The sequence below is a fragment of the Stegodyphus dumicola genome, chromosome 5 (assembly GCF_044657685.1).
Source record: "Stegodyphus dumicola isolate Sdum_Otavi_A_Nest chromosome 5, ASM4465768v1".
Lineage (NCBI taxonomy): Eukaryota > Metazoa > Arthropoda > Arachnida > Araneae > Eresidae > Stegodyphus > Stegodyphus dumicola.
Window position 1 is genome coordinate 148364977 of NC_140772.1, and position 17113 is coordinate 148382089.

The 17113-nt window shown below is 33.0% G+C and overlaps 1 protein-coding gene across 8 annotated transcripts in view; it reads left to right on the plus strand.

Moving 5' to 3' along the window:
• The window catches only part of LOC118194614 (S-adenosyl-L-methionine-dependent tRNA 4-demethylwyosine synthase TYW1-like), a 75836-nt gene that overhangs the window by 24436 nt on the left and 34287 nt on the right, over nt 1-17113 (plus strand). For all 8 annotated transcript variants that reach the window (XM_035365791.2, XM_035365794.2, XM_035365792.2 and 5 more), the window contains one exon: nt 16486-16680. In XM_035365791.2, coding sequence (XP_035221682.1) covers nt 16486-16680 — 195 coding nt within the window. The remainder of the gene's footprint in view (nt 1-16485; nt 16681-17113) is intronic.

Genomic DNA, 17113 nt, shown 5'->3' on the forward strand with positions numbered 1-17113 from the left:
ATGCATACCATTCACAGGTGATGCTAGCTTTGTGGTAAAGCTGATGGTAAACAAGTTTTACTTTTGGGGTCGTGAGTTCGAATCCCATACGCTTTTTGCACCCTGTCTAGCTCTTTGTTCCAATTTGATCTATATTTGTGTTTTATAATTTATTTCTATTATTATATGCATTAAATATATTGTTTTATTTATTCTCTTATTTATTTAAATTTTCCCCGCAAAAAATTTTGAAAATTGTATAATACAAATTTAAAGCATACCCTGTACGTATATTTGAATTGAACAAACATTCTCTGTTCGTAAAAAGCAAATTTAATTAAATTTAAATGGAATTTAATGCAAACAAATAAATGATTAATTATTGCTGCGATTATATCCTATTATTCACTTATGCATTTTTATAAATTTTTGGAATTATATATTTATTCATGGATTTTGTTACTTGCACTTGATTTACATATGCTCTCAGAATTTAAATGATATTGTAGATTAGTTTGCAACAATAATTAATCATTTATTTGTTTGCATCATTTAAATTTAATTAACTTTAAATTTGCTTTTTACGAATAGAGAATATTTCTTAAATTCAAACTTTTTTCCTTTCAGCAATGGCGCAAGAGAATTATTTAAATTTAATTTAACTTTACTATTTATTCTTTTGAAACCCTTTAGATATATATATATATATATATATATATATCTTGTTTTGTTTTACTTTTGTGTGAATGTAGTATATACATGTGCTCAGATGTTTACGGCTCTAAACAAACTTTCATTATCAGTTAACATGAGACAGTTTTAATGCCCTAAACATTTTAAACAAAAAATTACTATAATAATTGCTTTTAAATTCAGTCCTCTACAGCAGAAGCGCAGGACATAATTAAATATTTCTATTTTCTTTACCTAATGTGTGTATATATAAGCTTATTTTAAAAACTTCTTCTATAAAAAGAGATAGGAATTAAAAAATTTTAAATTAAAAATAATATTTTATGGATCATGCTAACTGCCCATAGTGCATTTTAAAACAAACGAGATTTCTAATAAATTATCCAGCTATGACCCTGAAGTCAGCGGTATACAAGCATAGCAAATTTTGTATAAATATTGTGAACCTGCAGTTGCTCTGTATTTTTAAAGTAGCAACTATTTTTAATGTGTTTAACTTTTTTATTTGTTTATTTTTTCAGTTACAGTACATTTTAGGTTTAATAATATATATATATTATTTCATTAATATTTAAGGCTTCTAGAAATGCAAAGAAATTTTTTTTAATTTACCTCAGCTTCTATGCAATTAGTGATGTTCGTAATATGCTTTATAACCTTACTTATCTAAAAATTGCAAGCATACTTTACTTTTGCAGTTTATAAGCAGAAATAAAAATTTCCAATAACGTGGACTTTAGTAAACAAAACTTTTCTGCGTTTTACGTCAGGATCCATATTAAATCCAAAACAAACAATACTCACTTAAGCGGGAAAAATTCAGATGTTCAGCATCATAACTCGCGAACTGGTTGTTTGGTGCCAAAATATTACAGTGACATCTAGCGGCGGAAAATGAAAATAATCTACAGATGCATGGCAGTGGAAACGCTTGTACGGATGCTGTAGGCGTGTCTTCAATTGACGCAACGCGTTTGTACGCAGTAGTTGAAACGGGCGTTTAGTTTTAGGAAACGGGCCTTTAGCCTTTAGTTCCCTTTTTTGAACATTTATTGTGAATACTTTATAGCTGCAAAGAAGCACTTTGCATTGATTTTATACATAAACACATTTTCCTCTCGTGTAATTTTTTTTTGCGTTCCTGCCTTAACCCGTCACTTTAGACCCTACATTCCTATACAAAAAATGCATGTTTTATTATGCTCCACTACCCCTCCAAGTTTGTTCCATGATCTATGAAACACCCTGTATATATACAAATATGTAACACTATCTCTTTCCTTAGAATCAGTTGTAGTCTTGCAAAACAAACCTCCCTTTTTCATACAAATATTCTGACTACACTACTTTTTGACAGATGGGGCCCGCAGATCTTTGTGAATTTATTGATGTGGCTCTAGAGCGAGAAAGGTTTAAGACCCCTACTTTAAAAGAATATAAAAATAGACGTGAAATATTGTAATTTACCCAATGATTTATAAAAACTTACTTTTTTATTAAATATTTAGTATATGTAATTAAAAGGAAGCAAAGAAAAATGGTAAAAATTTTAATTGTAAGCATAATTTAATTCCTCCCCCCATGCATGCAGACATTGCACAAAATAATTCTAGTAGGACACTTCTCTACTTTTTCTTTGTTTTATATTTTTCCTTATAACAAGATCATTGAGTTCTTCAGCAAATTTTCTGCTTCTTTAACCCATTGCCGGTTTTCACTTTGATGGCAAAAACAGACCAAAATGTCTCACAAAAGTTTTCACTTTTGTACTAAAAACGGGCTTGCCTCCAAGACTCAGGGTGTCTCAAAATGGTTTGGCCTAGAGCAAAAACATTCCTTCTCCCTATTCGTTTTCAGTCTGTTAAGCGTTCAAGAAGAGAGAGTTGTAAAACTGAAGCTTAGATCCTCCTAATTTTCCTCTCGGGTTATTTGGGGCAGGGATGAACCATAAAGCCCTCAACTTGTGTTCTGTAAAAACGTTAGCCCGTGTCCCTGACTTATTCTATAACTGAGGTTTTTGTATGAAACAAAAATTGAGGATTAGAGTTTCTACGACATTTCAGCAAGATAGCCTTTCCTATTAATCTAGATATTAGAATATAAAGCAATAAATGTTTCTATGGAAACCCTACAATAATATTTAATTTTCATATTATGCTTCTTATAACCACATTTATGAATACAGAAGTCTATTATACGATTATAGTTCCATTAAATATTTGAAATTAAATTCTGTAGAGATTTTGGGGGAAATTATACTATATATTAAAAAAATTTTCCTGCAAACTGATTGGTTGTGTAAAGCATTATTAAGTTGGGTCGAAAATAAAATAAAGGCACTTATTTCTGTTACAACTAAAATTATTATACTTATTATTATTGTTCTATTTAATTTATCAAGAAATATAAACATATCCCATTTCTTTCACGATTAGTAATATTGTATCCTCAAAATTTTTGTTATAGGAAGGAAATACTTTTTACCAAGTTGGATGTCAATTACGTCTAATTATGTGCATTTTTGTTTTATTTATTGGTTATTAATAATAAAGCTTCATCTTAAAATCGTTCAGTCTTTGATTCATGCCTAATTGCTTCAAAAGAAATGCACAGTAATGTCATTCAGGTTGAATAATTGTTAAAAATTTCACAATGTCAAATTTATTAATACTACCTTTAAATTTCGAAGTTCTAAATTAGAACTGCTTTTTAACTTTCACAAAGATTGCTGAGGCATTTGTCTATGAAAATTTAGTGAATTATCACAGTTTTAATTCATAAACTTAAAATTTTAACTAAAAATTTAATATTCTATAATGTTATAATTATTCAGTTTAAAACAACCTTTTTTATTACAAAATAAAATGTTATATTATTAACAACTTTTAATAAGCAAGCAATCTTAATGCCATCGTTTAAATATTTCAGTGTCAGTTGCTGTATAAATTTGAATGAAATGATCAAAACATTTGAATGAAATGATTTTCGACTTTCTTTCCCTACTACTATAAGTTAACATACAACTTTAATGTACATTATAAACGATATTTCTGTTTGAAAAATTAGTGACAGTAAACTTCTAGAAACTAGAGACTATGTTTTAATGTTACATGCAAACTTCTTTCCATCACATTCACGAAATATTAAATTTTTAACGTTCCGGAGAAAGTTAATATGAAACATTCTGCGCTTATAATAGAGAGAAGCTTATTGTCCACGTCAAGTTGCAGTTCACGAATATGAAAACTCTCCAACGCATAAATAAATAGTGGAAAAAATACGAATTCACATAGAATTTATGTAAAGTAACATCGATTGATCGATGTGTATTTTTTGCATTGAAGAGGGAAAAAAAAAAAAGAAAACTGCAGTTTTTGACACCATTAGGAGTCATACATTAAAAAAAAGAGATTCTTTTGTCTAGTAGAAAGAGTTATGCTATTAGAATATGACAGAGTAGATGAGGGCTATTTGCATAAGAAGAGGAATGCTTTCGTGAAGGATTTTTGTAGGAAAACTGACTCGTATTCGCATTCCACAGGTGGAAAACCATGAAAACAGATCATGCGCTCAATATTTTCGCCTGGGATCGAATACCAGTTGAACTACCAGTATTCGGCTGCCACATGTAGGACCTTTACATTTATGAAGAGCCTTTCGCTTAAGAACAGTTTATCACCTTTTTCCTTCCCCGATGTTAGGTTTTTATCATTATTAGGGGACGTTATTTACTGTCGTTTGATTTCAATGAATAAAGGCAAAGCAGACAAAGCCTCTCAACCTGAAAGATAAAATGCCTTCAGGCAGGATTTATTGGAAACTGGTTCGCGTTCGTTTCATGCATCAGGGAATTGCATGCATCCGAATTTTGTTTACGTTTTTTTTATTTAGCTCAAAACATACGAGGACTCTCTATTTTAAGAAAATAATGTTTTGGGGGAGTACTTTATAAGGGTAAATTACTTGTATTAATGTTACACATGGAGGGTAAATCACGAAAAGTTCCATACAGTTAGCTCGTTCATCAGTATTCGGAGCCATGTTTAACTACTGTGGTTAAACCTTAATCACTTGTGTTCTAATGGGCCTCATGAGCACTGCATTTTTGTTGATTAGCCTAATTTATGTCAAAATCACACGAAATTTACCAAAATTTAAAAAACTGCTTTCTGATGAAATATTCCAGTAATTTTGATTTATCTTAAATTTCGAAATGTGTCAGGTTTCTGGAGTATGTGTACATGTGAGCTTATAACATTTAAATTTAGTCATTTTAAACATAAATCAGATAGCATATCTTTTATGTTACATTGAGTAATCTTCAGTGCTATGTAATTAATTCCCTAAATATAAAAGTATGTGAAACTTAAATTAGGAACTATAGCAAATCATTCCATAGAAATATGCTATGCCTGTATTAGTCTAGAAAGGATCAATTATGCGTAAATATTGTATTATGCATGCCAAGTAACAATTTGTCAGCGGTATAGATATCATTAATTTAAAAAAGGTAATTACGGTATGTGTGGCTTTTGTTTTAGCACAGTTTTGCTCCCATTACTTTTAAGCTAAACATATCACTTGAAATAAATTTCTTTCTAAATTCATAGGGATATTATTAACAATTCTTCTTTATAAATATAAAGTTTATCCTTTATTATATAAATAATTGAAATGCTTAAATTTGACATTCTAATAAATATTTTATCTTAACTTTCTGAAAAATTGAATTTCTTTTAAAATGTATAAAAATGAATTAAATCCTTAATTTTTTCCAATCTTATGATAGTAAAATTTTAGAATCATCAGTTTGCATATCCGTATATATTATAAGAAAGTATCTCATTCTTTTTTGAGGGCTCTTGTGATGTAAGTGATAGTAGATCGGACTAGCAGTCGGAAGGTCTGCGGTTCGTATCCGTGAGAGAGCATAGAAATTTTTTTTGTATTTTCTCCTCAGAAAATCGGAATGTATGAAAACGTGATAGACGATAATTCGTGAACACATGAATTAGGCCGACAGAGTCTCATGCTTCTTCTTTTTTGCCCTTTAAAAGGGAAAAAATAAGGAATTATGCCATTCTCCCTATCTTGCTACAAATGGATGTTCTTCCAATTAGAATTTGGAAGACTTTGTTGATAGAAGAATAATGACAGCCCTGCTGAATTTTCGCATTTCTTGGCTCTAAAAAATCCAAGGTCCGCCTGTTATTCCGCCTTTCGCAAATTTTTCAAATTTACTTTTTATGGTATCGCTTTTCCATTACAGTATGTTGATAGGTGAAACAACCCCGTAAAACGTTTTTTACATAATTTACATTCAATTACTTTGAAACACAATTTTCATAATTAAACTTCCTACATACGGGTTCCCTCTTTTTTGATACTTCTAGTAAATTTATATTAAGAGATAATATAATCAATATTTCTTTAGTAAATAAATTATTATTATCTTACTTTGCGCAAGTATTAGAAAAACTTGTTTTGAGCTAAGTGAATTTTAGATCATTTAACATTATACCTTAGAGAGTATATCTTTTCTAGTAGATTTCGTATTGCTTGAATTTTGAGGGAAAAGGAAAGTCAAGATTTCTACAAATAAAAAAAAAAAAAAAAGAATGTTCAGTGCTGTATTTCTTTACTGACGAATTAACACCAATAGATAGGCAGTTTTCCCGAAGGTTCAGCCTTTGTGTAAACGATTAGGAGAAATCAGAAAAGCAATAAAATAATTTTTCACTCATGAATCGGCATCTTCAAGAACCATCGACTCCCAGTGAGTAAAAGCGACCATCTGGGAAGATGTATTTTAGCATAAAATGGTTTGGAAATCCAAATAAAATTAATTTAGAGAACTTTTTATGGATGCAATATATAATTTTTAGATAAAAATATAAAAGTAAGTAAAAGGGGGCGATGTGGGGTGTTTTTCGCTACTTTTAATTTTTAGAATAGGGCCCCAAACATATTACTGTCGACCCTGTATTTAGATTTGCTAACTTTCTCGATAACCTACCGAGTACAAAAGCACGTGATGTCTATCTTCTAAGATAGAAATATTCCACTTCCGGCGAACTTTCTAAGGAAAGCTTACATGCATTTAGGTTAACATATAGAGAAAAATCATGAAAATTCCATGCAGCTGATCTATTCCGTCACGAAAATAGAAGCCTACAAAAATTGATAGTGTTGTGTTGCTTCAGCGACTAGATTTCTCACTTTAATCTTGGAATTAAAAATATAATTACAAAGATCTCCACTAGAGGAGATCAAAATTCATTATTTTTTTCACACATATAAAATCTGGTTAAATATGTTTCCTCGTTTATAAATTACAGAAGTTTTGTTTTTTCAATAATTCCTGATACTTTAAAGGAAAATTTTCGTGTATTTTTTTTTTTTTTTTCTTGTAGCAGGTTTAAATAATCGTTGATTGAAACCACACTAATTTTAACTAGCAATCTGAAAATGACACAAATGACGTTAACTCTTTCATAATTATATTACTCATTAGCATTAAAAAAAAAAACTTAACTTGGGTTGAAGATTACCTCAGAAGATTTTTTTTTAATTTCTTAATTTAGATGCCATACAGTCTGGTAATACATGTCTAATAATACATAATAATAAGTCTGGTTATACTACGGCCGTATCATTGGCCGATAAGATCGTTAAATATTAGTTGTTCGATTTGGATTCAAACTCAGACAAACGAATGTGATGGCTGTATGGTATTTTTCTATGTATAACATGAGTATGAGCTATTCATTAGAAAATTCTCTATGAAGGCATCTTTCTCCTTAAAAGCAGCTAGTCCTCGTGTGTTTTGCTGTATTTAAATAATCCTAACCTTCAAACTACGGCAGCTATCACTCTAAATCAAGATGAAAGCTTTCTAAACAGGATTTTTAAATCAGGTTGTGGGGGTTCCAGTGGCCAATTGCTAAAACCGCTGAATACTGATAATTCGACAAGGGTTCAAATCCCGACGAACGCGCATGTTCTATGAAAGTTTTCCGGGGTTTTCTACGTTCAGTGTGGATGAGATCTAGTTTCCCTTAGAAATTCTCTCCATGATAGTTTCAGTCCTCTTGCACAGATTCCAAATCCATTAAATTTTCTTTATTAAATACAATTATAATTCTTTTTTTTTAGAGAAATCGCAGGGACAAAACTGTAAACATCAAATCGAGTGTGATTACGAATATTTTAAAACAGTTAAAATTTTGAGCGGAAAAGCTTTCATAAGCAACTGAAAATTAGGGGAAGAAAAAAATTTTAAATTGGCATAAAATTTTGTCGATTTCTACAACAACCTATATAAATGCGTTTTCAAAAACTTCTGCTGAAATATGAAGAGTTGTATTTGTGAAGCATTTATTAGTGAGATTTGTAATTATATACTCAGCTTTTAGTTTTCATAACTTCCATTCATTAGAATAAAGTCATTAAGCGTAAGGGGGGCGAAAAAGGAATTTTAAAGAAAAGATTATTTTTACCAAATGACTCAAACCCATTGTCATCAGGAGTGCGTGGACCCTTGTCCCCTTAGGCAATGGGGGTTGGAAGATGTACAAAAATGCGGGCTAGTCGTTTTTGGCGCATTTTTTCGCTAATACAAAAACACGGGACGATCCGTTTTCGAGGGCACATTTAAACTTACAATAATCCGTAATGAACCGTTAAGAGACCTGCATAAAAGAACGAGATAATCTGGGTCAAACCGTTAAAGGGTTAAAGAGAGTTAAAATATCCTTTAACTACTCAAATTAAAACACTTTTTGGAAACCACTGAAAATTCATTTTGCTTTCTTACAATATCAAGTCAGTAATGGTTGTACACTCTTTTGCAAAAAAAAAATCGAAGCACCAAGAAGGTTTTTTGCAATCATGACAAAATTCGGTATGTAAAAATATCTTAATCGAACATGCAAATGATCAGAGTTTCAAGGCAAATGAACAGGAATTGCGATCATAGCATGAATTTCTAGTGCGCAATTCGCAAAGTATAAAACCAGTAACAGAGGCGTAGAATTTAACCTTTTTTATTGCTGCGATTGTAATTCTGAAAAGAAGCAACTAAAGATGCCATCATGACAATATCAGAAACCTTACAGACTTCGAACGTGGTCGCATTGTAGGGCTGCTTGAAGCTGAGTGGTCATACCGAGCAATAGGCTGCCAGCTGCTGCGTACAGACACTGCTGTGCAAAGATGTTGGCAGCAATAGTGTCTACAAGGAAATTGCCGACGAAGTGAAGGCTCTGGAAGGCCAATGAGCACAAATGCGAGACAAGATAGGATGATTGTTGGCCAGGCATGAACCATCCCAGTGTATCATTGTTGACTATTCAACGCACTACAGCCACGTCTATATCTCCCGTGGCACTGTTCACCATCTCACGGCGTTTGTCTAAGGTGGATTTATGCTCACAGAGGCCTTTAAGATGTTTGCCTTTGACCTCACAACATCAGCGGAGTCGTGTGGAATGGTGTCGCAGCCTATCATCACGCTGCCATCAGACTTGCATCATGTACTATTCAACGATGAATCCCTCTTCATTCTTGAAGCAGATGACCACCTTGTTCATGTCTGGAGAGGAATGGTCCAGCAGTCCCAATCAGCCTTTGTTTTACAAATGCATACAGCCATAACCCCTGGTGTGATGGTGTGGAGCGCTACTTTTTATGACAGCAGGTCATCTTTAGTCATCCTCTGTACATCTTTAACAGCTCAACGATATGTTGATACCATCCTGCGGCTGATTGTATTACCCTTCATGGCACATCATTCTGAGGCCATTTTCCAACAAGATAATGCCAGGCCACATGCTACTCGCATATCTCTGGACTGTCTCCATGCGATTGATACTCTTCCTTGGCCAGCAAGGTCACCAGATCTGTCACCAGTCAAGCATGTCTGGGGCATGGTTGGTTCAGGCACCACAAAATAAGATAATGCCAGGCCACATACCGCTCGCACGTCTCTGGACTGTCTCTGTGCGATTGATACTCTTCCTTGGCCAGCAAGGTCACCAGTCGAGCATGTCTGGGATATGGTAGGTTCAGACACCACAAAATGTCACAGATCTGGGACGACAATTGATGAATGCATGACAGAATGTGTCACATGATGACATTAGAAACCTCTACCTCTCCTTGCCTCGACGAATTAAAGAATGCATTGCCGCCAAGGGCGTTTCGACCAACTACTAATTTGAACACTCAATGGTTGATTGTGAGCCGTGAACAAGGACTATGACATAGATTTTTTAATTATTTTATTATCTGTGTATGAGCTATACACATATTCAATTTCATCATAAACAACCACTTCCTTCATGGTGCTTCGATTTTTTTGCAAAAGAGTGTATTCATCTGCATAAAAGAATAATCACCACATATTAATTTAATAGTTATTCAATATACAAATTATGTTATGAAATTTGTATTTAGATAGCTAGTTTTAGTATAATTATAATTAAAATTGTTGTATTTCCTCATGCAGTGCTGGGCGAGACAGATTTTAAAAGAAAGCTATGCCAGAAAATTAGAAATACAGGAGCACGTGCATTTAACATTAAGTAAAAGTTTACCTCGGTAATTTATATTTAAATTGAATAAATGTAATTGAATGCTGTGTTAGTTGTAACCGTGATTATGTCCTCTTATTGCTTTCCAGAAATCTTGAGGAGCAAAAAATGCTAGAACTATCTCGATCCGCCAGTTAAAAACTATTTAAAGCTGGAGAGAGACATTTCAGCTCAGTTGTTTAGTTAGCTACTGTTTTTGCTGCGAGTTCAGCATTAAATCAGATTAGCTTTCTTATTAAATGCACTGTTGCATTCTATTTATTGCTTTTAATAGTTTGGAGTATAACTACTGGTTATTAGTGTGTGATATTGTGAACACTTATACAAATATCTCTGGGAAATTCCAGCATTCTGTTGTATTTTTTTTAATAAGTATAAATTTTATTAACCTTTTATCAGACTTGTGCATTCAATCTATTACGAACCCGTATGCACGCAACACCGCAATAATCACCACATATTAATTTGATAGTTATTTAGTATAATAGATTATTCTTTAAAACTTAATTGAAATCAGACTGAAATGAATTATCTGAGGAGTATGACAAGTACTAATTTGATGGGATATTTTGCCTCATTAAATTGTTAATAAATTACTTAAATATTTTAGAAGATGATACAAGCATTAGTAGAAATATATATTTGTTTACTGAAGAATTCAGATTTAAAAAAATAAATAAAACAAATAGTTTGTAATTATGGATGTTTTTGTATCTTTCAATATATAATTGTTCTAATATGTTTTTTTAAATCAGTGTAATAAATTACATGTGCCATCATCTAATTTTCATAAAATTGTGCAAAAATTTAGAAAAATTAAAAATTAACTGTCTTTAAAATAATAACCTTTTTTAATTTTGGCCAGTAATGATTTTGAAAAGTATAAATCTTCTTTAAAACATGTCTGAGTGATATATAAAGTGTATCAAATGATATTAGTATAAAGTGTGTCAAATAATTTTATCTGTAATTAAATGTTGTGATTACTTGAAAAAGTTGTTTGTATTTTCAAACTTACTTTTATTAAACTTGTTATGAGTTAAATAATAGATAGTGTTACGAAATGTACAGGCGCGGTAAGATTGCTTCCCCGCAAAGCAGTTTTAGGGTTGCCATAAAATAGCAAAGGCCAAGTTGCCACATTTGTCAAGAAATCACCCATTTGGCGACAAAATTGGCAATATGCCATGAACGGATGGAGAACCTTTTGGAACGAATACTTACCGGTTTAGCCCAGAATGTTCTCGAACACAAGCTGAAAGCTGTATAAACCCTGCTGGTCCGCAGTTAGTTAGTGAGTGTGAGTCAGGTGTGTCTCAGCTAGTTGGTGTGTGCAGAGATGATCGACTTGACAGCCGGCCAGCGAGTGCCGAGTGGATCGTCGAGCGCATCAAAGAGTCTCTTAGTATATCGCTGTTAGTGCATCGTTGAGGGAGTGTGTTAAGCTCCGGAAACGACTGAACTGAAGAGTCAGGAACTGTGCTCTGTGTGTCGTCAAGTGCATCACGTGTTGTAGCGTGGAGAGTCTTGAGAGTACATGGAGTTTCGAGAATGACCGAACAGAGTCGGGAGCTGTACTCTGGTGCTTTGCAGTGAAGCTGTCTCCACCATTGTTGCCTGACAGTGTGAAGGCTGTGTCGCTGATTGTTCCAGCGTGTATATTGTAGATCTTCGATGACTGAAAAGGTGTTTTTGAGCTGTCCTTATTAATATTGGTAAATAAAGCGTGTGTCTATACTTCATCAAGTGTCAATCCAAATCCACATGAACCTCGTACGAACGTGAAGGAAGAAAATAACGTAACAACTGGTGTCAAAAAAGAAAAACGTAACAATAGTTTAATAATAATGCATAATTTTCTATGTTATGCTTAGAACAATATTCTGAAAGTCAAGATTTAAAGTCTCTATATGGATGATCATTTTAGTTCATTCACCTCTTTGATGCGATGTCTTTATTTTTTGTTTTCATTGATAGTCCTGAAATGCTGTCAAGTTTCATATAAAGAAATAGTATGAACCGTTAATTAAATAAGACACCCATGTAAACTGTTTTTGCATATGAACTTTTATAGATATATGCATTATTGCAAAGAATTCATAAATTACATTGAAGGTTCATTTATAAAGAATTATGTTTATGGTAATTAAATAAACTTTTAATTTTATTAAATACAAACAGAATGTTAAATACTAAGTATTAAAGAATCTGTGCCCACCAGTGGCTGAGGGATAAAGCAATATATATACTCTTATATATCTATACAAAACTTATCTATCGCTGAACACTAGTAGTTCAGGTCCAAGGTTCGAATCCCGTGAACAGGCAGGCTTTAGAAATGTGTATATGAGCCAGGTTCCCTTGTAAAGTCCTCCATGAAGGCATACCTCTCCTTAGGCAGATAGCCGTCGAGGCTTTACCGTTATTAACCAAACCAAATTAAAGGATTTGTATATATACATTCAATTTTTATCAGTAAAAATCATGGGGACTTAATTCCAGGAGTGAGAATATTTTTTCATGAGACACAGTATTAAATTACAATAAACCTAAAACTAATTTAAAGAAAATTGATGCAATAACAGGTAATACAGTCAAAAGTCGTTAATCCGGACTTGTCGGGACTTCAGCGATAATCAATTTAAATCTCGTAAGATGGCATGCAGAAATTGAAAATATGAAACCATAATTTATGAAATAAAGAACAATTATGATCTAAAGGGTATCAAAATTTACAAAAAAAAAAAAAGCTTAATATTTATCTGTTTACTTTATTAAACATTTCTTTCAATGTAAGTTGTTTAAGTTGCTTCGTTTTATGTGATAATACTTTCTCTTTAATTCTATAAACAGACATAATTTCTTGTTCAGTTACAAAGTTCCGCTGTTCAAGTCCCATAATTGCTGTGCCGAGAATACCGACTAACTTGTCAATCAAAATTTTTCGTTTTCACTAAGCTCTCTGTCACCTTCTTCATGTCTTTATCCATTTTTTGCAGCAATTCCACTTTTTGTTTGATGGACATCGAAACATACTTTCATTTTGTAGATCCTTTGGGAGCTCCAGCATCGGAAATTCTATTTGACATAATCGAAAGTTCAAGTTTGCTTTTATAAAATTGCTGTTACAGTCTGCAAAAAATAATAAACCCGATCCAATTTGAAGATTAAGGAACAACGCAATCATCAACATTAACTGAAATAGATAATTAGATAATTTTAGCTTATACCGTCCATTATACATAGTGATGGGCAACTTCGGTACTTTCTTGTACCCGGTACAAAGTAATGGGTACAGAAAAGTACCTGGTACAAAATACCGTTACTCAAGTAACCGTTACTTTGAAAAGTCCCGAAAACTGATTTCAAGTACCGCGTACCCAAGTAACGATTTGGAGTACCGAAGTAATGAAATACCGGAGTAACGGTTTGCTGTACCGGAGTACCCTAGTGACGATTTGGAGTATTGAAGTACCCTAGTAACAATTTGGAGTACCGAAGTGCCCTAGTAACGATTAGGAGTACCGAAATACGCAGCTAACGATTTTGCGCATTGATGGAACTAAGTGCAATATCGCCTAATGATTCTATTAATCAGGCATGAAAGAGCAAAAAATGCAAAGGAAAAAAAAAGGAGGAACATGTATGTTTACATAAACATGTCCGGATAATTTCCGGTGTTCCATTGGATAGTTTTTCTCCCTTCAAATAAGCTAGCTCCAGAGGGAGTAAAAAAAAAAAAAGAAGAAGAAGAAGTTTCAGACTGCCAGTTCAAAGTTCACCTCGCTTCCTATCGGAGGAGCATGGTCACGTTCTGGGGAGTAAAGCAGGCATTGACCATCCTGCGTTAGGCACGTGACCTGGGTTTAGTTTTTGGCGAGATGAAAATCTGTTTTTAGAAGGGTGAGAATTATCATAAGTGGGTCAGTTATCTTTGTTCTTTCATTAGAAAAGTTTAAAATTGCATTTGTATTTTATGTTGATTGGCTTAGTGATCCACTAGATGCTGTGACATTTTCTGAAGTACGTACAGCGGGATAAAAAAGGATCATATTTATTTAAAAAGGATCATATGATTTACGTAGCCCTGTTAAGCAAGCAAACGAAAAATATTTTTCATGATTTATGCTAAATATATGTTGAGGAAAAGGAAGTAATCTAGTTTGTAGTTGATTCCATTCACCAATCCAAAAACTTACCAAATCAATCATTTCAGATCCACGCAGTTTTTCTCCTACAAACGATGACCAAAAGCAAGTAGCAAATACCGAAAAGCACCCGTTTCGGTACAGAAGTAACGAATACCAAAAAGTACCCGTTTCGGTACAGAAGTAACGAATACCGAAAAGTACCCGTTTCGGTACAGAAGTAACGAATACCGAAAAGTGCCCGTTTCGGTACAGAAGTAATGAATACCGAAAAGTACCGATTATGGTACTGAAGTAACGGGTACTTGGATGTACCGATTTTCGGTACCCGTTACAAAATACCCGGTTCGGTAGTACCGACTCATCACTAGTTATACATAAAACGCGCACGCGAAAACGTATTCTGCGCTTGCGCACACACATATGCGCAGTCATAAAGGTCTTACGCGCACGCGTAAACACCTATGCGCATTGATGCTAAAGCAAAGCTTAAAGTTTATAAAATTAAACATTTAGCAGTAGTAGCAATAAAAGCTCCCTGAGATTATATGTTGTGCAGACGTTGAAGACAATAAAGAGGCTTCAAACTTAACCAATTTATTAACAATATATAAAAACAATAAAAACACAAAGAATAAGTTTAAACAATATCAGAGTCTTAGAAAAAATATAATATAACCATCATTTTCAAACTTTCATTCATCAAATAATATTTTACCTGGTCTCCAAAAATACTGGCATTCAATACAAACAAAATGTCCTAAACAGAAGTTATGCGGTCTCAAATGAAATTGGCTACACATTCAATAAGTCCATGATCAATGGTCAAGAAAGCACCTGAAATTTAAATTAAGTCCTTGAAAGCACTTAAATCCGGCCTAACTCCGCTTACAGTAGTTGAACACGAGGAATCGCCGCTAACTTATTTAAATGCCGCCTTCATGAAGAACATGGATGCCGCCCATGGCAGTCACTCACATTGTAACTTCTGGAACCAAGGAACTTATTCTGGAAAGGTCATCTTGTATACAGGAACCAAGGAACTTATTCAGGAATAGTCATCTTGTGGATAGGAACTAAGGAACTTATTCACCGGACTGCACGCATCCTTCAAAAACGGGCTGGAAACTGCACACCCACGAGCCAGGAAAGCAGGAACTAGAAGGGCTGAGCCAGAGTGATGCGAGATACTTATACCAGAAGTAGGCATGACGTCATCTCATGGCAACCAATCAGCTATCAGCACGATTCGGCTTTCCAGATGACGTAACATCACGTTTCGTTTTTGCATCTTAATTAGGTTGAAACAGTCCGTTCTCAACACAAACAGTGGCAGTAGAAAGAAAAAAAAGTAGAAGTAACTACTATATCCCATTAAAAATAAGAACTAAGCCTAATAAATTCAAGGAGGAGAGATGATGCAGTAAAAGGGTTAAAATAAGTCATATTTTCCAACAAATCATATAAATCATATTTTCCTATGCGCATGTGTCAACACGGCGCATGCGCAGAAAGTTTTTAGCTTTGAGGTCCGGATTATGGGTGTCCGAATTAACGACTTTTGACTGTAATACCTTACTATGAACCATCATGATTCACTGTTTCAAACACTAAGCAAAACTTTGTAACAAAAGATAACTGTTGTTAAAGAATTTTGAAAGTGTATATAAAACCTATCATAAACATTTCAATTCAATGTAAACATTTCAATTCAAAGTAGCATTACAAGCATTGGTTTCTACAGTCTTAGCTTTTTTTAGAAGAAGCATTCAAATAGAACCAGATCTTAAAATGTGAAGAAGTAAGTCTTATCTTAAATCCATTAAAAAATATTTTATTTTTCTTTGTAGAGAGATAATTTAAAATGTAAATCCTACCTTATCACTAGTTATAATAATTCTTATATGTTTGTTTTACTTTTTAAATAGATGATTCCCTATTCTAAAGTTATAAATTTATATTATTTTCTAAAATACCAGTATATATTTATTAAACTACTAGTTCTGAGCAATGCATATTGTTATATCAATGTGACATTCATTGTTTTATTAAAGAACATTATCTTTTTTAAGGCATCGAAAGAAAAACTCTGTATTTTCATTGTCTCAACATATATTGATGGGCAGCCTCCAGAAAATTGCCATTGGTTCTGTAAATGGTTAGACGAAGCTTCTTGTGATTTTCGGATTTCAAGAGTTTTGCTGAAAGGGCTTAAGCACTGCATTTTTGGTTTAGGAAGCTCTCTTTATGAAGACAATTTCAATAAGGTTAATTTTAATTATAAGATTTCTATTTTCAGTTTAATTGTAGAATTACCAATTCTGGTTTATTTTCCATACGTATATATATATATATGTATAGTAATTTCATTACTTAAATTATTCTTTTGAGATAAAATATATAGAATTAATGTAAAACAAATATGGTGAATTTCTTAACAGAAAACCACAAAATAAAAACCACTGAAACAGAATCCTGGGGGGAGGGAAACTTAAATAAAAATAAATAGAACAATTAACATAATTTAAGTAATAGTTGATAATTTTTTGGTTTGGGTCAAGGAGCAGCTGGAAGAATTTTCAACATAGCCAGATATAATTCAGAAACATGCTTTTGTGCTACTTAATATATATATACAGTACAAAGTCCGTAATCCGGACTCCTCGGGACTTCGGCGATTCCGAATTGGGGGTTTTTCCG